This window comes from Thalia democratica, chromosome 1 (genome assembly GCF_965202585.1).
Source record: "Thalia democratica chromosome 1, ktThaDemo2.hap1.1, whole genome shotgun sequence".
NCBI lineage: Eukaryota > Metazoa > Chordata > Thaliacea > Salpida > Salpidae > Thalia > Thalia democratica.
In genome coordinates this window covers 1241777-1265299 of record NC_139165.1, presented here as the reverse complement: position 1 = coordinate 1265299, position 23523 = coordinate 1241777, and the positions used below count along the sequence as shown (strand labels likewise).

At 22.1% G+C, this 23523-nt stretch overlaps 1 protein-coding gene across 1 annotated transcript in view; it reads right to left on the bottom strand.

The window, feature by feature from the left end:
• LOC145849161 (protein kinase C alpha type-like) overlaps positions 1–23523 on the bottom strand; it is a 45847-nt gene that overhangs the window by 12373 nt on the left and 9951 nt on the right. Inside the window, exons 7-11 of the mRNA XM_082954261.1 lie at positions 17830–17936; positions 13697–13750; positions 13430–13497; positions 8678–8821; positions 4497–4670 (exon numbers count right to left, since the gene is read on the bottom strand). Coding sequence (XP_082810387.1) covers positions 4497–4670; positions 8678–8821; positions 13430–13497; positions 13697–13750; positions 17830–17936 — 547 coding nt within the window. The remainder of the gene's footprint in view (positions 1–4496; positions 4671–8677; positions 8822–13429; positions 13498–13696; positions 13751–17829; positions 17937–23523) is intronic.

Genomic DNA, 23523 nt, shown 5'->3' with positions numbered 1-23523 from the left:
AAAATTTTTACATATTCCATTACGAAAAACAAACGGTCCTGTGAAAACATGCATGCATTAGTTATACTATTTACATACTCCATAACAAAGAATAAACGGTCCTACAAAAATATATATGTATTAGTTTAACTATTTACATACTCCATAACAAAGAATAAACGGTCCTACAAAAATATGTATGTATTAGTTAAAATGTTTACATATTCCATTACGAAAAATAAGCGGTCCTACAAAGTAAGGTAACTAATTGTTAAAATGTTTAAGTACTCCATAACCAAGTAAAAAAGTCTTGCAAAATAACATTTAATATTATTTAAAAAATTTACGTACTCCGTAACACAGAATTGAGCAATTTAGTTTTGCTTTTTAATAGATATTTAATATAACTATCAACTGAATACCAATCTAAGGCTAATTTCGATTTCTTTTACGGAAAAACTTGTTTTAATTTAAATATACCCGAATATTTACCATTAGTGTAAACCAAACAGTAATAAACTTGATTAAGTTAATAAAATTTGTATGTACAAAATACATATTTTTACCATGTTTTTGAAATTTTAAAATATTAAACTTAAATTCAAAAGAGTTGATGACATCATAAAGACGTGTAGTGACCGCACAGATAAATAAACACGAAATTATTTGATGAAAACTTTAAAAGTATACATAACATATTTAAAAATTGAGAGATTCACTATTACTGCTTATAATTATCATTGTTTATAAAAAGTTACTAATGAAATTTTTTATATTACATATTTGTGTTACATCTATTTAGATAACATTTTCACTTAATAAATTTTTGAAAAGTCACAAGTTTAATTCGTAGTTATAAAATAATAAAATTTTTAAACGAAACGTTAAAATAAATTGAAAACCTTAAGCTTCAAAAATTTACGTTTAATTTAACAGTCGATTTAAGAAAAAAGAAAATCAAAATAACTGCTCTCTATATATATACTTTAAATAAAATATATTTTTGAACTTATATAACAACTTACATCACTCTTAAAAATAAAACATAATTTTGGTACTTATATAACAGACCTTAATAAAAGCAAGGGTAATTATTTTTACGGTCTGAATACCGTACACAAAGAGTGAACGGAAATAATATGTTTGAAAAAAATGTTTACTAATATAGTAGTTTACTGTAAAACAACAATACTTAATATAAGCAATTAGTGTTTTAAACTGTACTATTATTTTATTATCACTAACATTTTTTTGTTGTTGGTACTTACAAATAATAATGTAAAAAACTTATAACTATTTGATCATCACTCTGATATCACGATTTACAATTTAACCTTATAAGCTACATGAATGATGAAAATAAAAAAATCTAACTACTTTAATTAATTGATTCATTTAAATAAATTTCTATAAAACAATTATTTTGAAATAATTAACTCGGGAAAAATTTATGAATACAGTTTGCTACCTATCCTATAAACCAAAATATACATTTATTTTCGTTGAAGTTAAGGTTAAGTTACTACTAAAAGTACTTACATAGTTGTTACATAATTGTGTACTAAAAAAGAAAAATGTTTTTCAATTAAATTAAAGGTCAGCAAACCACGAAATAGGAAAATTAGTAAACCACTTAACTGCATTCAAACGTTAATTTTTGTATTAGTGCCAAGTTTAAGTATTACTTTTAGATTTGCATATATTCTAAAACTTTTTACTATATAACTGTGATTATATAAAAATATATGTACATTTTAAAACCAAGTTGTATTTACAATATTTTTGATTAAATTTTTGAAAATAACTTTTTCTTTAACTAAAATTAAAACTATTTATGTAAGTTCGTCTGTAGATTTAAAATTGATTTTGAATAAATTGATTTAATTTAAAAACCATGGATCACTTTATATAGTCAAATATACTGCTTTTTAACTTATAAAAATTGGTGCCTACTTATGTTATGCAAATGTTTGTACTTTTTATTTAGTTTAAACATCGTTTTACTGTTTGAATTTTTTATAAGCTAACTACTATCAACTTTATTTTAATCTGTTTAAACAACTGTAATGAACTGTTTACTGATAACTGGTATTTGACTTTAAAAGACATTTCAAATTCTGTATTATAAGTTCTAAACTACACTGTATATGCAAATACATAAAAACATTTATTTTATTTCCACAACTAATATGTTTACCAAATTGTTAAGCAACAGTTGTCAACGGGAAAAAATAAAAATAACCAGAAAAACAAATTTACCGGGAACTTCTTTTAAATAATTAATAAGAAGTCTGTGCTCTTTTTACCTTGTTTATTGGTATTCGCGTTCAAAACTGTTTTCGAATTGCCGAAAGTAATAAGTGATAAGTTAGTTTTCCGTTTGTGCTGGTCTAATTTCGATTTTAAAATGTGATAAACAAACTTCTACGTAAAATAACTGATCGTAAACATACGGTGGACTTACACTTTATATTTTTGAAAATTGCCGAGAGAAAAAAGTGATAAAATACTGTTCGATTTCTCAAAGGTGATAAAAAGAAGTTTCTCTAAAATTTGATCTAAATGAGGTGATAACCTTTGTGCTTTGGGGTCAAAATTTTATGTAAAAACAAGCCAAACTATTAAGCTAAACATTAAATTAAATTAGGCTACTGTGACCTTTTATCATTTTCAACCTTTATCAATAAATGACTTTACAATACAAAGATGCTTACTTGTATTCAAAGAAATAATTTGGACCATTAAAATACAAAAATTTAATTTTTCAATTATCTCAAACTTGAAAGTTAAGTTTATTAAACGTGTTTGACTTTTGTAAAAGTTCAAACTTTTATTGACTACACATAAACTTTATAATGATATTTTTGGTAAACAGTAGATAAACGCATACACTTTATTTATAAATTAGTCTGTATTAAATTTTTCATAAATGATAAATAAAAGTTTTTCTGAAAACTGATCCTAATTAGATGATAAACTTTGTGCTTTGGGGTAAATTTTTTTTTACAACAACAAGATATTTAAACCTTTAAAAAAACACAATTGACCAAAATATACACAGTCGTTTCTTAAACCAATTCTTTACAAGGTTTGTATTGTTTTGCTTAAATATAAAATTTTAAAAGGAGTTATATTTATTTTCTAAACTACTGTAGCCAACCGTTTTAAGAGTTTGTTAAGAGAAAACTTAGTTTAAAATTGTTCTGCGTTTTACTTTTAGGATAATTTTTTAAAGATGTAAAAAAAATCAGAAAGAAAGAGCGTTTAATTTTTTTTTTTTTAATTTAATTGTTGTTTATTTTCTGTGGTAAATATGAATTGAAGCTTCGTTTGTGTAAACTTTCTAAAGACTTCAAGTAGATAAGTCAAAAAAGTTTGTTTGAAAGTAAACTAAATAGATAAAAGTAAAAACAGAACATGAACCCATTTGCTTTATATTTTGGGTAAACAGTTTGTTTAATAATATCTAACCAAATTCAAGTTTATCAATGTTTATTGGGTGCTTTATAATCTGTTAAGTGCAATGTTTAACAAACTAATATATGCTCATACGAAATGTGTATAAATAATCTAACAAGTAAATGTTTATAAAAAACATTGTTTATTACAGTTGTGAACTTTAACTTGTTGTTGAAAGAATAAAGTTTCAAAATCTATTTTAGAGGCAGCACAATTCTAAACAGTCGGTTCGAAATAATACAAAACTAGGTTAGAGTTAAACTAAAAACATTACACAGCATTCCTAAAAGTAAACTACTATTCAAAATCGTTTTTTATTCAAATTAATAATCTAGTATTGACCTATGTATTACCCTCTATCAATTTTTTTATCTAATTTTGAAAACTAATTTAAATAACATAAACTTTAAAAGGTCAAATTGAAAAGGGTGATTTACCAAAAACAAATTATCTGTTAAGTTTCTAAAGTGTTAAAAAATATATAGATTTTGAAATTGTAATGTAGATAACAGCTAACAAAAAAGTTACTTAAATTAAAAGGCTTAGTTTAATTAAAGGCGTTGGCCTTAAAATTAACCTGATATGTTCTAATAAATAAAAATCACTACTAATTATAAATTAATGATATCTCAGTGTATATTATAATTCACTTGAAACCTGTTTGACTACAATATTTATTCTGTTTTCGTTATTGATACTTTTTAAGTTATTATACTAAACTAAGATATCACAAATATTTAACTTATTTATTTTTGCACAAAGTGACTCGGTAGAAACACATAACAAATAAAACTGTTATTTTAATGAAATAATCCAAACCTTATTAAGAATATTAAAGGATGACCCAAAAGTTTGTTTATATAACTATCAATAAATTAAATTATAACAAACAAACTTGAGTTTGAAATGTAGAATGTAGTTGTTTGAGGAAAATTACAATGGTCGTACAAGTTGTTATCTTATGTTATTATCCTATTCTACTTAAAGACATTTATGGTTGATGTAGTGATTTCTACAACCAGCAATAGAATGAGTATCTTACAAACTAAACCACTGACTTTAGTTTGAAATGTGGAATGTAGTTGTGTGAGGAATGGTGATTTTCCCTGCAATGCCAGCACTCTCTTCTCGATCATCGTGCACTCTATATCATCATCTTGCACAATCACATCCTTCTTCAGCACCTTGATCGCGTATATCTCGTTTGAATTCTTCTTCTCTGCGAGTAGGACCTGTTTGGATAATTTAACATTGAAAAATTTAAGTACATTTGACCTTAGAACTGTAATTTAATTTTATCGATTTAATAGTTCACGTTAAAGTCAAAATTACTGTTTTGAGTTAAATTAGTCACATAAAATTACGTTTTAGAAAAATTTTAAACAATAATAAATTATTTTGTTTTTATTTATTTTTTTCTGTTAGTAGCTACTAAGTTAGGCATAACTTCATGGATGTTTGTAAAAAATTATGCTCAAGTTTTTAGTTATTATATACATACTTGGTTAGAAACAAATGCTTTGTAGGTCATAGATTTTGAAAAACGTGGACAAGTAAAAGTACAAAGTTAAAAAAGGATAACTTTGTTCTTCAAATTTAACCATCTAACTGGAACTTAATTGTCAAATTTAGAAAGAGTTTAAAACCTTGAACTTTCTACTTTAAGTCTGTTTGTTGTAACGGTTGGACATTATGTGTTTTTCTAATGAAAGCTGTATTCAGCGAAACATTACAAAAGTGCATAATAAAGAGTATGTTTTCATTTTAAATTGTAATTGTAAAAATTAGTTCAGCATTTTTGTTGTTTTAAGCTTTAAGTTACTTTTAAAGTCTGATTTAACCTTAAACATCTTATACAATTAAAAAAAAATACTTTTGTAACAGATTATTTTTCAAGTGTTTTTGTTATGTTTTGATTTTAAAAGTATAACACTTGGACAATAAGGTCAATAAAAATCTTGAATACATTTGATTGTTTTAAGATGTAAATTTTTATTTTTAGAACCATTTTGTTTATGTTATATTACTTAAATTTTACTTTTTTTACTTTATTGATATTTGACTTAAACTGTTTTACTAACTGTAAATTTACTAAAAAAATATCAGGTACAAAAAAAAGGGTCATCTAACATATTTTACAAGTATTTTTTAATTAAAATTAATTTCAAAACATTTATTAAATTGATATTTTGACGACATTTGAAATTATGAATATTAAATTTAATCATCTAAATTTAGAATTTATTGCGTTCATCTAAACATGCCGTTCTTAAGAGTGAAAGGTAGAAATAAGTATTATTGATTTTAATGTGCTTTCAATAATAATTTAAATATTTTATTATTGATTTTATGTACTTTGTTGGTTGTTAGAACTCATAAAAGAAAGTTAATCACTTATAACTCTTATAATCTTTCATAGTTCTAATTTTAACTAATATATAAAACGTAATCAAAGACTTTAAAATTTTCATTTAGCTTGTAATTATATAATATCGTTCGGAAATGATATACTTTTGTTTTTAATGTTTTTTTCTTCATATCAGCATGTAAAAATATAAATCTATTTAAAGTTGTTAGATACAAAACAAAGATTAAATACAGTAAAACAAGTATTCAAGTAAATAAAAATTAAAAGAGGTTTTGTTAATTATTAAAAATAAACTTCAGTGTTACTGTTTCCATAATATTATACTTTTAAACTGTACGTTAAAACAGCATATTAGAATTATTTATACTAACACTGTTGAACTAAAACTATGTGTATATTATAATAATATTGACTACACAGCTGTTATGAATTTAATTACAGTAGAGTTGTACTATAACCTTAAATCTCTTAAAATTTGATAAAATATGAAATACTAAAATCAAAAGCAATGAAAATGAAATTGGATAAATAGAAAAAAAGGCATTAAAAATTATAAAGTATTGTTATATTTTGTTTGAGTATAAAACTTTATAACTCATAGTTGTTTTCTGTAGTGTTATTGAGAATTAAATATTAGATTTTTTTTCAATTTATGTTACTTGGTAATCTTATTATTTTAGAAGTTAACTTGATACATAGAGATACGAAAAAAAATGAGAAACTAATTTCTATAAGTAGTTATCTGATTTCAATTGAATCAGTTTAACGTACAAACAATATAGTGTTACAGAGAATAATAAGACATATCACAATTGAAGTACTAGTTTAAGTAATAAATACAATATCAATAAAAAATACTAGAAAAATTCTCCATTAAAGAAAACCTTACACCTTTATACTAAAAAAAAGTTTTTTCAACAATACCACTTTATTAAAAATGGATATCTTATAGATACGATTATTTAATATTGATAAAGCAAGTTACTTTGAAATTTTAATTTTCATATAAAGTTGAAATTTTTTTTGCCACTTTAAAGCAACTAAGCTTAATTTGATACTTGTAAACAGAAAGTATCGCCTAAATAAAAGCCCAATTTAACTTTTAATTTCTCAACGAATGTAAAATGAGTCAGGTCATTAAACATATTAATCACCTATTTTATTCTGAACAAGAGTCTTAAAAAGCGGTAGTTCAACGAATCTTTAACTAATAGTTTATATTTTAATATAAAAAAAACTTTAACTACACTTAAAATTAAAGCAGCTCATTCTTGTTCAACTATTATTTTAATATTAATTAACTAAATTATGTTTTAATGAAAAATTATAACTTTTTAAAACAAAAACAAAGCTAAAATGTATTAAATCAGTTTATAACAAGAAACGTTTGAGAAAATTTTATTTGCCCTAAAATAATGAATAATAGTGTTCAGGTATTTTATATTTTATCAAAATTAAGTCAAAGATCACATTATTACACAAATAAAACTTTGTAATGAACTCAAATATTGACCTTACGGAAAATCAATACACAAAAGTTTTTATTTTTCATTTTTCAAATTTTTGCTTTGTAAGCTAGGTAGTTTTGTAAGATATGTTGAACTTTTACTTTTATAAAAAATATAGTTTTTTAATCCTGCTTAACATACAGACGAATTTTTACTGGATAAAAATGACAAACTACATATAAAGTCATCAGTAACATAATAAGTAACACAGACAAAATCAAACTAACTCATTAAACTTGTTTTTTTTTTTTTTTATATTTAATAGATCATACTTAGTATTTTAATGATTTAACTGTTTGGCAATTGTTTGGTGTGATTATATCAAGTTATAATATAATCACTAGTCTACTTAATAGATAAAGTGTTAATTTGATAACTGGTACAATCAAAAGGTAATTGTTTATTTGGTAATAAATTAGTTTGAGAATAAGTTATTAATTAAATCCTATACCAAGTCGATTAGATAACTATTAAAACAAAAAAACTTCAAATTTTTTAAAGAAAAAATTATCTTTAAACAAAAATTATAGATTTACTGTATATAAATATCAACTAACAAACTATAAACTTTAAAGTTAATACAAAAAAAAATAATAAAAAATTATTAGACAGCAGACAAAATTATTAGAAACCGATACTGGGTTGGAATTTTCAGTTTTAAAGATGAAATTATGATCAAATCAGATTATCATATTTCGCGACAGACGGGAAAATTGTAATTGGATTATAAACTTGAATGTACGAAATTAAACGCCATTTCGACAAAATGTCAAAACGAATAGGCAGAATTTATATTTTTCGGAAGGTTGCATTATAAATTTAAATTTTTAATGTTTTTTTTAGTCATAATTGATGCAAAAATTTTATAATTTGTTTAAATAACTCAACAGTGTTTAATGTGGTGAAATTTAAAATACTCTTACTAACTAAGCCTAAAGTTTTTTTTAAGTTTTTCTTTGTTAACTGATTATACTTTTCTGAATCTATTTTTACTTCATTGAACATTATGAAAATTATTCATAATGTTTTTCTACCCTTTTTGAAAAAAACATTAAAATTAATATGTTAAGAGATAACAGTACAAATAGATAGAGCAATATACAATATGCAAGCAACACAATCGTACAAAATATTTGTGAGTTATATATTACCACATAAATATAAATTACCTTTTTCGGATATTAAGAAATACTAAATCATTTATAAAACAGTTTTACGCTATAGAAAAAGTAACAATAATTTAAACAAACTTTTCCAAAACTTCCCCCCCCCCAAAAAAAAACATTGAGGAATATGAAATTGGTCGGTTTATAATTGTCTATTAGTTTATTTAAATATTAAAAGATTAAGTAATTTTACAAACTTTTCCAAAACTGCCCCTCCCCAAAACATTGAGAAATATGAAATCGGTCGGTTTGTATTTGTCCACTATGACGTGATTTTCCTTCCTCATTTCCTCTTTTTCGCGTTCTCTGTTTCTTTCCTCCTCCTCTTGCAATCTTTGTTTCTGTATAGATTAGGGGTTTTTTTATGGAGGGCTTTTTAAATGTTTTAATAAATGAACAATATTGGATTTTATATAAAAGTTAGATATTTTTTCATAAGTTTTAACTATTTTTTTGGTCTTAACAATGGTTTTTCTTAGAATTTCTGGCAATATTGTTTCTAAATACTTTTAAAAACCATTGTTAAACAGTATTATTGTATAATATTTTATACTAGTTTATGTATTTGTATATATTCTTGGTTATGCTTACTCATAGCTGACAGATCGTATTTCATTTTATGGTTTTATTTAAGGAATTTCACTTGATATTTATTTTACACATCAGAAAATTATAAACACATACATCAAAACTATTATGATCTGTCTTATTAACTATTTTCAATTTATACTTCACTTACTTCTTTTAAATAAGAGTAAATTTTATTGTTCTATACTTTTTTTTTGAACAGTATTTTTCATCAGTTTTTATCAAATAACATAAGTATTAACTCTTTAAATATCTTTAAGTTTCATTATTATTTTAAGGAAAATAAGCTATAATTTACAGAATTCTTACTTTCATAACTAACTCATTGTATAGGTGTTTAAATTTAAAGTGCTAAATAGTGTACTAATAAACAAACCTACTTTAATAAAGGTGTTTAATTTCAATTATATCTTTTATTAAAACGCTTAATTTCGTTTTAATTAGCCTTGTTTCTTTTTAGCCAAATAAATTTGACACCAATTTCAAAGCTTAAGTCGTTTAGAATTAAAATATTAAAGTTTCTTAGTTTAATTTGTCGACCACATCTAAAAAATTCTAAATTAAATTTTTGTATAATCAATTATTTATAATCATCTTATATCTGCTTTAAAGACGTTTTACAGTGTTTATTAAATTTTAGAAAATTAAGATTTGTTCACTGTTTTATTTAATTTATTTACCAACATGGTATTATATACTATGTATTTTACATAATTTCATAGCTGCAGTTATAATTAAATCCTTTTAAAAGATTTAAATTGATGGTCAGTTTCTATATAGCTCTTATGACATAATGAACATTTGGATTTTTAAATTATAAAAATTCAAACATTTTTTTTCTATCAATGATATACAAAAAAATAAAAGACTTAATAAATACAAAATTGCTGACAAATACAAATTTATATCATTATTCAAAACCATAATAGCGATCGATTATAAAATAAATTATATAACGTGATATTAAATTGCGTCTAGCGATAATAAATCATAATTATTATATATTGATTAAACGTGAACTTAATTAAACTTTTTTATATTACGTAGTAACGACATTCTTTTGTATTAATTCATAAAACTTCCCTACAAATATAGGTTCATCTATGTTTAAAAATTATTATTGCATAAGTTATTATACTACATAGAATCAGGTTATTTTATTTGTTTAAAAGAAACAAAAATTAAAAAAAGCAAAGTTAAAGTTTTTTTTTATATTAACTAAAACTTATGTTCTTTTGGATGTTCACATTTTTACGTTGACAACTTTAAATTAAAAAAAAAAGGAAACACAATTAAAATTTTGAAAAAAATCAAGAATTCTTTATTAACAGGCGTTTCGTAAACCAAAAATCACAAAAAGCTAAAATATTGTGAATAAAATTTTCAAAATTTCAAAATTATTAAAGTACTTTTTGATGCTCAGATTTTTCACAAAAAGATAACTGATTTTATGAAAATATAAAACATTCATTTTATAATATTTTGACAAAAATAACTACTATAAAAACTCAAATACCCCAGAATATTTTTTTAGTAATAAGTTTTCCACACAGTATTTCAAAACTAGATGTAACCTTCCTTTTAAAAATCATATTTTACTTGTTAAATTATAACTGACTCAAAAAAAGCACATAAGTTTTGTCATAAAATGTTTTTGCATAATAAGTTTTGTATAATCGGCTTGAAAACCCTAAAATATATTTTTAGAGTCAATAAACTTTCCTCACATTATTATCTTGTGATCTTTTTGTGCGTAATAGCATAAAGAACCACAAGAAAGGTTTTGTAAAAAAACAAGAGTATTTTGTTTGTATTTGCAACAAAAAGTACAAAGAGGGAATGTAAGTTTTGACATCATAAACACTTTGTGTTGACATCAATGTCAAATTTGATGGTTTAGTTTGAAGTTTAAAATAATACTTATTGAAATAAAATGATACAAAATATTAGCTTTACAACTAAAAATAAATTTAAGTTGAGGTTAGCCTTTTTTGATTAACATTATTTTTCAACAATTATGATTAAGTTGCAAACTTGATATATGTAAATAATTAGCTTCATTTTTGAAAAAATCTAACAAAAAATCAATACTAAATTGATCCTCTATTAACCATATCTTAAAGTAACAAAAACATATTTTATTAGTAACTGGAGTTAAAACTTTTATTAATGTAATGCATATCAACTAATTAACATAAAATAGAAGTAAAACAGTAATATTTTTTAAACAAAATGAATTTTAGGTCATATAAGTAATCTCAAGACATTTTATACTTTTTTGAAAACACAAAAAAATATCTTAATTATTTTGTTAAGACTGCGTTTATAATACAAGGAATTGATAAAAATATTAGATCAATAAAAGTCAACTTTTATTAGTTAGATTTCAAAAAACATATGTGAATAGTCTTAATGAAAATATATAAGTCGTCAAAATGGATTATTTTTTTATTTTAAATTACTCGCGACAGAGTAAAAACTAAAGTTTTTATTATTAAACTTTAAACAAGGATTAATTAGTTCGAAATTTTTCGTCTTGTCTTCGAAATTAATCTATAAGATCTAGTTTTATAAATAAAAGTTAGACTGTTTCAAGTTTTTTTGACTTGAATCTCTTTTTATTTTTTTTTATTTTAAGTAACATATTTACTAAATTTTATTTTATTTAAGTTTTACAATAAAAAAATTAAACTTTGTTAAGAGTTTATACATAACCATTTTTATTTGTTAATGTAAAATATTGTAAATCAAATCTTTTAACTAAATTGAATGTAAAGTTTCTTACAAAAAAAAACTCCAATAAAACTTTGTATAAAACCCCAAATTGTTTAAACCCAAGAACAAAATAGTACAAGATTTTATTGATCTTATTTTTACAAGGTTTTTATAAAAAGCGCATTTTTTGTTGTAAATTTATTTGATTTATTCACCCGTAATGTTAAGTACGTTTTTTGAATATTCAATGAAACACTAAAGTGTTTTGTTACGTCACTTAAAGTAAAATACCAATTTAATTTATTTTATAAGGCAAACAAACATAAGTATAACTTAATTAACTGCATATGTACTTGCGTATTTTTATAATATCATTCAAAAATACATTAAAACTAAATTCAAACTCAGCTTCCTATAGAATTAAAACAAAAACGTGACCAAATAAAGTTTAAATAAAGTTTAAATAAGGTTTTTTGAATTTTATAGATTTTTATTTAAGCAGCAAATAGCATTTTATAAACTTATTTAGTCCAAGTTGCTTAATTTCAAAAGCTAATATTCAATTAGAATTATCTCTAAAGGTGTAATAGTTTATCTAGTTATTTTGTTTTAATTCTTGAAAAAACTTTTAAAAAAATTCATAAGAAAATACACTAATAAAAAGGTAGTTTAGCTCAAAAATACAATATTTAACTTTATTATGCTAATAAAGTGCAATACTCAATTAACAGTGGACCGTTTTTAATTAAAGTAGAGTTTAAGTTTGTTAGGTATTTAAAAAAAAAATTAATACAGTAGTTAAAACAAACTTGTTTTTGTACCAAAAGTTAGTTATACAAAGCAAAAACCTTGAAATTATAAACTAGTTTAATATTAATTTTGAGTACTTTTTAGAACTTAATTACTGCGAAAACTTAATATAACTTACATTTTGAATAAATTTCATGCTTTTTAAGGTTAAATGCGTTGTTTACCTTTATACACTATACCCTTATACATTTGCATTTTATTTTGTTTTTTGAACTTAATCTTGCTTTAAAATTCAAATAAACTCTTAAGTGGAAATTGGTATGTGTTTTGTTTTTATATTTAGTTTGACCAAAACTATTTAAAAAATTAAGGTTTATATAGAAACAAAGTTAACATTAGAATTCAAAACAAAAGTTAATTTGTTTTAAAAAAAATAAGTTTGTATAAAGTCCATGCTTATGTAATAAGTTTGTAAATTTAGGCTTTTAAAACAGTCTAAGTTTAGTTTGTGTTTGTTTTTAAGGTGTATAAAAGTTTTGTCAAATTCGGATAGTTGATCAATTGAATTTTTATAAACTATCAATTGACAAATATAAACAAAACGTTTATACAAATATTACTGTTTTATTTTACACATTTAAAAAATATAGCCTTAATCTCTTTTACAATAAAAAAATAGAAATTCACTGATAGATAAACTAATTTATCTTTATTTTTACATATATAAAAAACTTTTAGAGTTTTTCTAGACACGTCTCCAACAGAACTTCTTAGCTGCCTATAATGAACTATAACAACTATTAAGTTTATTTTTACACTATTAAAAGTTAAAACTACATTACATTGGTATTTTTTGAGTCTAAAAATCGAATAACAAACATATATAATTCAAAAACCTTTAATTTTTCAGTTAATTTTTCCATTTCATCTCCATCTTGAAGTATTCTTACATTGTAGAATTCACCTGCAAAAATTTTTAAAAAACAACTATATTGTTAACCAACATAAAATAATCAAAGAGGCTATTACTGTAAACTAGAAAAAAAACAGTACATTATACTTTAGTTCACAAAGTTTTAACTATATTTAAACTCAATTAAAGTTAGTAAGTAAGGAAAAATATAAATACTTATTGAAAACAAAAAATTAAAAAATAAACAAACCTTCAGTTTGACTTAATAGTTTGAACCACCCCGAAGCATCTTCTTTTAATAATTCTGAAAAAGTAAACAAAATAAAGGTTAAAAAATTATTTTATAAGGTTTAAAGTTTAACTGTTTTTTATTGGTGTACAAAACTAATAATTTTTACACAAAAACATAAACTTTAACTGTTATTTGTACAAGCAAATGTTGACTATAAATATAACAGAAAAGTTTCAACTACACTGACGTTAATTTTATCGTCTAATATTAATATTCAAATTAATGTTTAATGTTTTTTATGATTAAATAGTTTATGTAATAGCTGTTCTACTAAAGGTCTTTGACTGTTTAGCACTATTGAAAGGTTTTTTTGTTACAACTTAATAAACTGCAGTACATTTAATTTGAATATGTTGGAAACTACTTAGTGTACTCTCTTTAAGTTTGAGATTTTCTTAACTAAAAAACAAGTATTTAAACAAAATAATTATTTGAGTGTAAGTAAAATGAAAAAAAAAGTTTAAATAGAATTAGTCATATGAATTTCTAAAACTTATGTAAATTAAGTAAAAGCATGTAGTTTTAATATTATTATATACACTTTATTTTATAACTTTGTATAAATCATTTTTTTAAGCCAGAAGTAAATGATGTTTGTCATTTCATTTGAAACAACTTTTTTAAACATAACTCAAACAGACAACTTTAATCGAAAATAAAATTCCGAACTTAATGAAAATGTAGTTATTTATTAAATTAATATAACTTTTGATAGGTCGTGATGAAACGATATAAATTATCAAGGTTATAAATGTAAATGTCAATTTATTACTAATGTAAAAATTTGGAACATTTAGAAATAATGAGTTCATGCTAAACTATTCTTAAGTAAGTGTAGTTTTATTTAAAAGAATAAAAAAACATATGTTTTACAGTTTGTTGAACTATTCAATTAGTTGATTATTAACATTGAAAAATGCATTAAAGTATAGCATTTTTCTTTTACTTAAAAACATAACTTAACACAGATGTATTTAACAAAATAACATGGTATATATTTGAACCTTGTAAAAACCATGTTAAAATTTGAATAACATTGTTGTTTATTAGACAATTAACTAAACTTGCATTTTTGTGAATTTTTGTATCTTATTAGCCATGTAAAGGTTACGCTTATTTAAAGATGATTAATGTTTGTATGCACTGATAATTTTATTACGAGAAAACGCATAACTAGTTCACAAGTAAGAAAGTAATTTCTGCTGGACTAGATTGAATTAACCTATTTTTCTTAAATTTTCTTTTAAGTTTAAAAATTTTATGAGAATTTCAGTTTAGTTAGTTTTAAAAAGATAATTTTCGTAATTCATATTAAATTAGCCTTTTAATTTTTTTAAATCTAATAGGTTTTTTAAACTGATAACTAAGTTTGTTAAATTGTTCTGAAATTTTAGGTAGTTTTAAAGATGATACTTTGAAGCATATATGTTTTGGAATTAATTTTTCTTGAAACTTATATATTTATTTAAAATTTTATATTATCAAACGACGTGGCTGGTAATAACTTTTTTAAATTAAAAATATAAAATATGCTTTATATTTTATAAACTTATTTTACATGAGCAATCTTTATGGGTTTTCCAGCTTTTTAAATATAAAAACAATGTTAATAACTAAGTAATTTCTATTAAGTGGTAAAAAAAAGTTTGAAATCTGGTGTTTAAAAAGTATTTTAAATTCTTGTTTAGCTTGTTATACACGTTTAACAAACTTTTTAGATTAAAATAAACTTTTAAAAGCTAGCCAAGAAAATCTCCAAAAAAAAACTTTCACTTTAAAGCCATGGATCAAATCTTAACCTGTTTGACTTAAAATTGGCATAAAAATAAGTTGTATGAATAATTAAAAAAAATTGAAGTTGCTAAGTTTTGCGTTTGAAAGGTTTTTTTAAATATATTTAAAAATGTAGATACTTTCTTCTAATACTAAAAAACTTAAGATAGAAAGTGGTTAATGGTTTGTGTTTTTTTTAAGTTACTTATATTCAAAAACACATCTATCAAAATGCAAAGTGGTTTCAGAAAATTTAGCTTGACTTTTTAAAAACATATATTAATAATTTAAAAAAGTTAAAAAGTGTTTTTAAAACAATTTAATGGTTCGTTTTGATATTTTTACTTAGTGTTTTTTTATATATTTGTAAAATAAATATAAAAAGACTTAACGCCATTCAAATAAACTTCAGCTAAATGGCAAACACAACTCTTACCTCAAAGTCGCATAAATAATTTAAGTTGAAACTAGTTTGGCCAAGATGAACAAACTAAGTTAAAAACAAGTAATAATTTGTTTAACTTTAACGCTTAAAAGACAGGTAAATATCTATCTTAATATATAAAAACTACTATACTTCAAAAAAATCGACATAGTTTTTGTTTTTCACTCATTATACTGTTTAGAGGACTTCCAAAACTATCGTCAACAATAAAAAAATACTTCATTTTTCTTTCAACTTTCTTAGGTTTTGAAAACATAAACTTTAGACTGGAATTTATTTTTCCGTTTATTAGATCATAGAGAGTGTAGTAAAGATGTTTAAATAAAATAATTATATAATTTTAATTATTTAAGTATCACATTAAGTATTTACTATTTTTCTTAGTGTATTTTTATAATGTACTTAACCAATAAGACTATTTAGAATGAATCACTTGAAAAACAATTTTTTTTTTTGGTCTAAGTCAGAAAATGTCATCATATTAATATCACAACTTCTTTATTGCAAAATCTTACTTATTCTTTTTGTAGTCTTATATGCTAAAGAACACCTTTATTACACAATTCATAAATAAGATTATGCTTAATTAGTATTTTATTACTCTTTAATCATAATAATATAACAAATGTCAAATTTTAAAATTGATTGGCTGTAATTACGTTCGATTTGCAAATTACAACAGTTAATTTGATGATTGTATGTTTTCATTACACTTAATATTACATTTTACTTGGGTTTTTTAAACACACAAAATATAGAGCTACTATTTAAAACTATCTTTAAACCGTAAAAAAGTATTAAAAGGTTATGACAAAAACCTGTTTAAAAACTGTTATAAATGAAATTTGACAAAAATAACTAATTTAAGTTTTAAAAGCAAGTTTAATTCGAATTTTATAGTTTGTTTTAGTTAAAAATGTAATTACGGGTAATACTCTTTACAACAGAATACCTACAAGTTTTTATAGAAACAGTATTTTTTAGACCTTTTAAAATTAGTTAAACGTAAAATAATGCATTTGGTAAAATAAAAGTTATTATAATAAAAATCTATTAAACAATTGTTTCTTATACAATTTAATTTTATTATAAAAACGTCTGTGTTAATAAACTGCAATTATTATAAAAAGAAAACAATTAAATCTTCTTTCAATATTTTTATTTATAGACATAAAAACAAAAACTTCCTAAAGACTTTTTATTACTTTGTCATACTTAAGTAGACTAATTGATACTAACAACTTTAATATACAACAATACAGACATTTAATAATATCAATTTATGTCTTGTCCAATTTTATTATGTATTGTATAGCCTAATATTTGAAGATTAAAAAATGAAATGTTGTAAAGATTATATTCAAAGACAATAAACTGACTATAAAAGCTTTAATGTCTTAGTTCCGCTGATTCTTAAAAAAAACTCTCTGTGAAAAAAAAAATATTTGTACTTATTAGTCATTTTATAGTAAACTACTGTGAAAAATCTGCAGTATCTAAATTTTTTCTTTAAACAAAAACATCATTTCAAATCGTCTAAATCTTCCAACTTATGAAATCTTTCTCATTCCTTATAACTATTCTACTTTTTCCATTTCTGTTTATCTTTACTATCTGCAGTGTTCTTATATTTGTTTCTTTTCTACAATGAAAATAAGTATTGTCTGAATAAGTTGTTTTTGGAAATAAAGCAATTATTAACAATTATGATGTTTCAATTTACTTTTAAAAACTTTACATGTTAAGCTTGTAAAATATTTTATATTAAAAAAGAAATTCATTAAGATTTCTTCAATGAAAACATTTGATATAATAAAAACTAATACATTTAAAAATATACATAAATATTCAACAAATAATTCAAATAACAAACCAGAAACCCCGAAAGACATTCCACCCATAAAATCGTTCATAGAAGTTCTATCGAAATCCCAAACTTCAATCAGTAATCTTCGGGTTTTGTCTGTAGATTCTAGAGGTCTGTAATGCATAGATAGTTTTTAATGAAAAAAACTACAATATTAACAACAACTTTTTTATACATGTAAACTTTTTAAAGAAAATGTTCGTTTTTTTTCAGAAAATCCGTAAAAAAATGTGGAATGTTCATATAAGAGTTCTATGAAATTTTATATTGGTCATAGAGGGTTTTATATGTTTTTATAGAGGAAACCATCACTACATATTTCTAAATAAGAATTTATTTGACTACATATGGTTTTTACTACTTCTACAAATATTTTACTAATAGTACATTGAAATTATATAAAATCACTATTTTTATGTAACTTAGAAACTTACTAAGAATTAGTAATGTCATTAATATTTTGTAAAAACTTTTGTATCTATTTTTGTCCATAGTTGCAAATACTGGGCTACAAACAATATAACAAATATTATCTAAACAATATAACAATTAATTTAAGTAAAACAATATGATAATAACAACACAATTTGAATAGAAGGGATTTTGTAAGTGATATGACGCAACTTATTATTATTACATCATAAAACCAGTTTAATGATTTAAATATAGAAATATTTATACACCAATTGTTTAATTTTAGAGCTTTTTTCTCTTAAGTAAGAATTTTAATTTTAAATAAAATCATTTAAAAACAAAAGTTGAAAGTTTAACGTAAATGATAATTTCACCAAAAAATAAATTTGTTCATTTTTGAGAAAGTATTTTATTTCCTTATGTTGCAAAACCTTTTATCAATATTCTAATTAAAATTATACATAGAGTTCATAAACAAAATCACCAACATTTAAGAAACTACTTATTTCAACATTTTTATAGTTTTGTTATTTTTTTAATTAAATTACAACATTTAAGTTGATTGCTTTTGGAATAGATTCAAATTCAAAGGACTAAATTACATCAAAAGATCTAAGAAACTAAGAAATGTGAGCATAATTCAAAAGTTTAACATAATTAAAAATAAATCTATAACAACTTTATTATATTCTATAATTTGTCTTTATTAATTATAAACTTTGACTGTTTATTTTTAATAAGAACAAATTATGTTAAGCTATATAAAGTTATTGCACAAAAGTTTTATAAAAGTTTTAGTAAAGAAAATAACTAAAAAATGTTTTTTAGATTGTATCTTTTTACATAAAATTAATAAAACATAATTCATTTTAGGATTTAATTTTTATATTTAATTCACTTATTATAAAATCGAGAATTTTTTAAGTTTATTAAATACAAAACTAGAAACTGAACTGAACTGAATAAAAATTTTATTTGATGATTTGTCTGACCATCATGTGCTGTATTTAGATAAGCATAAGAAAAAATAATAAAATAAAAAAATAAAATGATAAGTACAGAGTTTTGAAATCTTAAAGATATCGCCCATTCATCAAACAAAAGAATTTCAGCATTTGAACTTATAAGATGCTTGTAAAGTTATACAAAAAGTTCAAGTTTAAATTAAACTTAATGACTTGAACTAACTATAATATTTCAATTATTTTATTTTTATAACCAACAAAGATATGATAAGTAAACTATTTAAAATGCTAACAATGAATTAAATACTAAATATCAAAACTTTTCTCCATAAACTATTGAACTTCCAAACAAATAAAACTTTATGAAAGTTTTACGTATTTTTCGCAATTTGATCCATTAAGGAAAAATAAAATATGATAAATATATCTTATAACTAATTTATAAAGTATGAAAAGTTGTGATAAATGTTTGACCAAAAAATATTTTCTTAGTAAAATTAGGTAAATTGATAGATTATAACAGAGATAGTTAAACACTGATTTATTAGTATTTTCATAATTTAAAATACTTTAAAACCTGAATAAAAAACACCAAAAGCTACTTTGAAAAATAAATAATTGTGAAGCCTATTAAAAATTAATTGATCATTTTAAATTATTTCAAATATTTAATTAAAAACCACTAAGAATATAAAAAACCTTATCACCTAGTTGATTTATTAAAACTATTTTTCAATGCTGTTGTTAACTAATTTATGAAATAAATCAAAATATTTCCCAAAACTAACTTTGACCATAAATAAATCAAAATACAGATTTTATAAATTTCCCAAAACTAGCTTTGACCATAAATAAATCAAAATTTATCTAACTTTAACAAGTTATTTTTTTAATGGTCATTCAAAAATTAAAAATTAAACATTTCTACAACTTTTTATATTAATTTTTTTAACTTTTACATGTGACAGTGTTATGAATACACCTGTTTAAACACAACAAAATTGCATAACTTTTTTTAATTTATCATATGACAAACACACTTAGTTTGAGAGTTTTCTGATTAAATATTTAACCAAATTCTCATTATAAGCATGTGAAAACAAACAAATATTCACTAATTACAAAATCCCATTGTTGTGGTTAAAATTGTTTATTTTATTACATTGTTCAACAGACATTACACATATTAATTGCAAAACAAATGTTTTATAACTAATTAAATTGCATTATAGAATAAAATTAATTATTTTTTTACCAATAACTGCGAAGTTATAAGGCAGGTACTTAAATTACAAAAAGTAGTTGTCATTGGTATATTTTATATGTACAATTATATTTAATGTTTTGAACAAGACAAAAACATTTTCATAAGACTTATAACATCACTTCCATACAGAATAAAAAATTCGGACGACTACAAGTATAACTATACTATAAGAAACAATAATTTAATTTTGAAATTTATAAACTATTTTCATTTGTTGTCGTTAAGATTTTATAGACCATGTTAGACAAAAAAAATAACTAGTAACTAAATTAGTGCTAGTGTAACTTAGATAGTTTTTAATCACAATAAAAATTGTTTTTTTATAAATGCTTGAAATTTTTAAATGTGTAAAATATTCGACCAAATAGTAGTAAACTTCACAAAACAAACAAAAACGTTGTTTACCAAACGTTGGAAATAAATGATTAACTTTTTTATAAAAACCGCACAAAATATTTAGATAGATGACCTGCTTATATAGTGTCAATCACCTTTTTTGGGTGAAAGTTTTAAACTTGCAAATTAAACAAACACACCTTTAACTGTTGTTTGAAATAATAAAAAATACTCAAGGTTGCGTTAGTATGGTGTTTTATGATATGAAGTAAAACTAAACACTTTAGAGATTTTGAAAAGGTTAATCTATAGGAAAAACCTTTAAAGGAACCTAACATTTTTAAATTAATTTTTTACACCTTGTAAAAAACTTATTTAATTTTTAGGAATAGAAATATTTGCTTTTAATTCTATACAGTTATGTGTATAATTTTTTTTTGTAATTGAAACAATATTTTTATAAGATTAATGATGGGTTCGACCCGCGAACATTAATCTCTGGCCTGCAATAAACAATTTTCTTTCAAAAAAATTTTGGAAATAAAACAAAAATAAGTTCTTTGTAATAAATACTTTTGAATGTATTTTATTATTTTCAAACAAACAGGTGTGCAATTATTATTTCAACTCTAATACTAAATTCTTGTATAAATTGTTTTATCCTTAAAATTTATCAAATCTAGCCCGCCTAATAGAAAAGTTGCTAAACTAAGTTTAGATTAAAATAAAAAACTTGATTGACCATTTGTTAAATGAAATATAAAGTTTTATAATTTAGTTGCGTTATAATTTATTAAATAAATATCTATTGGTGTTCATAGCTTGTAATGAAAAGTAAAAAAAAATGATAGATTTAAACATTAATTGAAAGCTAATACTGGAAGACATACAATTACATACACAACAAATAGACATTCAAAATACTTATATGCAGCTAATACACACTTTCAAATACAACTTAGCTGCAACTTAAATAAAAGACACTTTTTTGGCTTGTTTCCAACAAATCAAATATTTCAAACAAGCATTGTTTGTTCAGGTGGAAAAAATTTATGAGAACTTGAAAGTTTTATTGGTGTAAGAAAGTTTTTGATAAAAAGATTAAAATAATATGTAGTATTACTTGAAGTTGATATATTTTAAAGAACATTTTTGTTTTCACATATTAATTTTTAATTACAACTTGAGGTCAAAAAAAGTTTGTCATAAAAAGATTTATTCATAGTAATTTTACCATGTTTTTTCTTGAAAAAAGTTAAGTATTTATTATAAGACATAAGAATTTGTTTTTTATCAGATTCATTTTTAAAACTTTGGATTTTTTTTTTGTGTTTATATTAACTCTAATATAGATACTTTTTATAAAAACAATAACAACCAATATTCTAGTTCTTTAAATACATATTTTAACCAAATATAAATACAAAAATGTTGAAAAAATAGAATTAAATAAAATTTTAAACAAATATTGCCTATTTCAAATTAAAACAGTTGAAATAGTTTAGTTTAAAGTGATATAATAAAACAAACAAAACTTTATAAATAAAAACTTTGTTATTTCCGCCTATATATAACTTTCATTTTAGTGAGTTAATTAGGTGTTTATAGTACAAGTAGATAGTAATTACGCTTAATTAAGTTATATAAAAATAATTAAGCTTTTATTATCCAGTTGATAAACATAATAACTTTTTGTTTGGAAAATTTTTTTTACATAAAATTTATACAATATTTACTAAAAACATTTTGTTTTAATAAAAAATTCATCAATAAGTATAAGTTACATGTTTAACTTTTTTTTGTAGTAATAGTATTATAAGGATTTTCGTAAAACAAATGTTTTTGAAGGAACAAATATAATAAAACAACTCTTTTTTCTTTGTAATAATATTTACTACTATTTAAGCATCATAACACTTTCGTTACATCATAATATTACGTCATAACCAAACGTCATTTCCCCATAAATAATTTTCGAAAAAAAATATTTGTTTTTCAGTTAATTTGCTTAGTTGTAAAAGAAATCAAAAGTTTTCTCAAACTTTTTAAATACATACTTAAATTACATACAGTTTAGTGTTAGTATATTATTTAAAACACTTTCTATAGTAATTAAAATTTGAAATCTACTTATAGATAATTTTAGAAAAAATAACTTTAAAGTTAATAATATAATAACAATGTTTCAATTATGTTTTTTTAAAAACATATATATTTTTCTCTCTCCAAATTTTTAAAACAGCATAAGAGTTATATGATTAATTCAAATTTGTTAATAAATAGTGAAAATTTTAAATAAATTGAGAAAATAAATACAATCTATATTTAATAACCTGACAGCATTTTAAGGCTGAAAAAGTTCAAATTTAGAAAAATATTTATAATATAAACTTAAAAAAACCCCAAGTTAAAATAAAAACTAGAAGCTATTTTTGTGTCAAAAGTACCTATTCAAATGGAAAAAAGTTTAACTTGAGTTATAAATAAAACATTTTGAGAAAAATATCAATTGATGTTATTTTGGTATTTTTAAAACAATTAATCCAAAATTGTATCAGATAAATATTTGAATAATGTAGTTAGATAAAATTACCCTTTTTCTAAAACAAAACTAAAATCTATAATTACTCAAAACTAAAAATAAACCATTTGTTTGATCAATTAAAATAGTATTATTGAGAGAAATAAGCTTCAAAATAACCTTAACTTAAAGTTTTA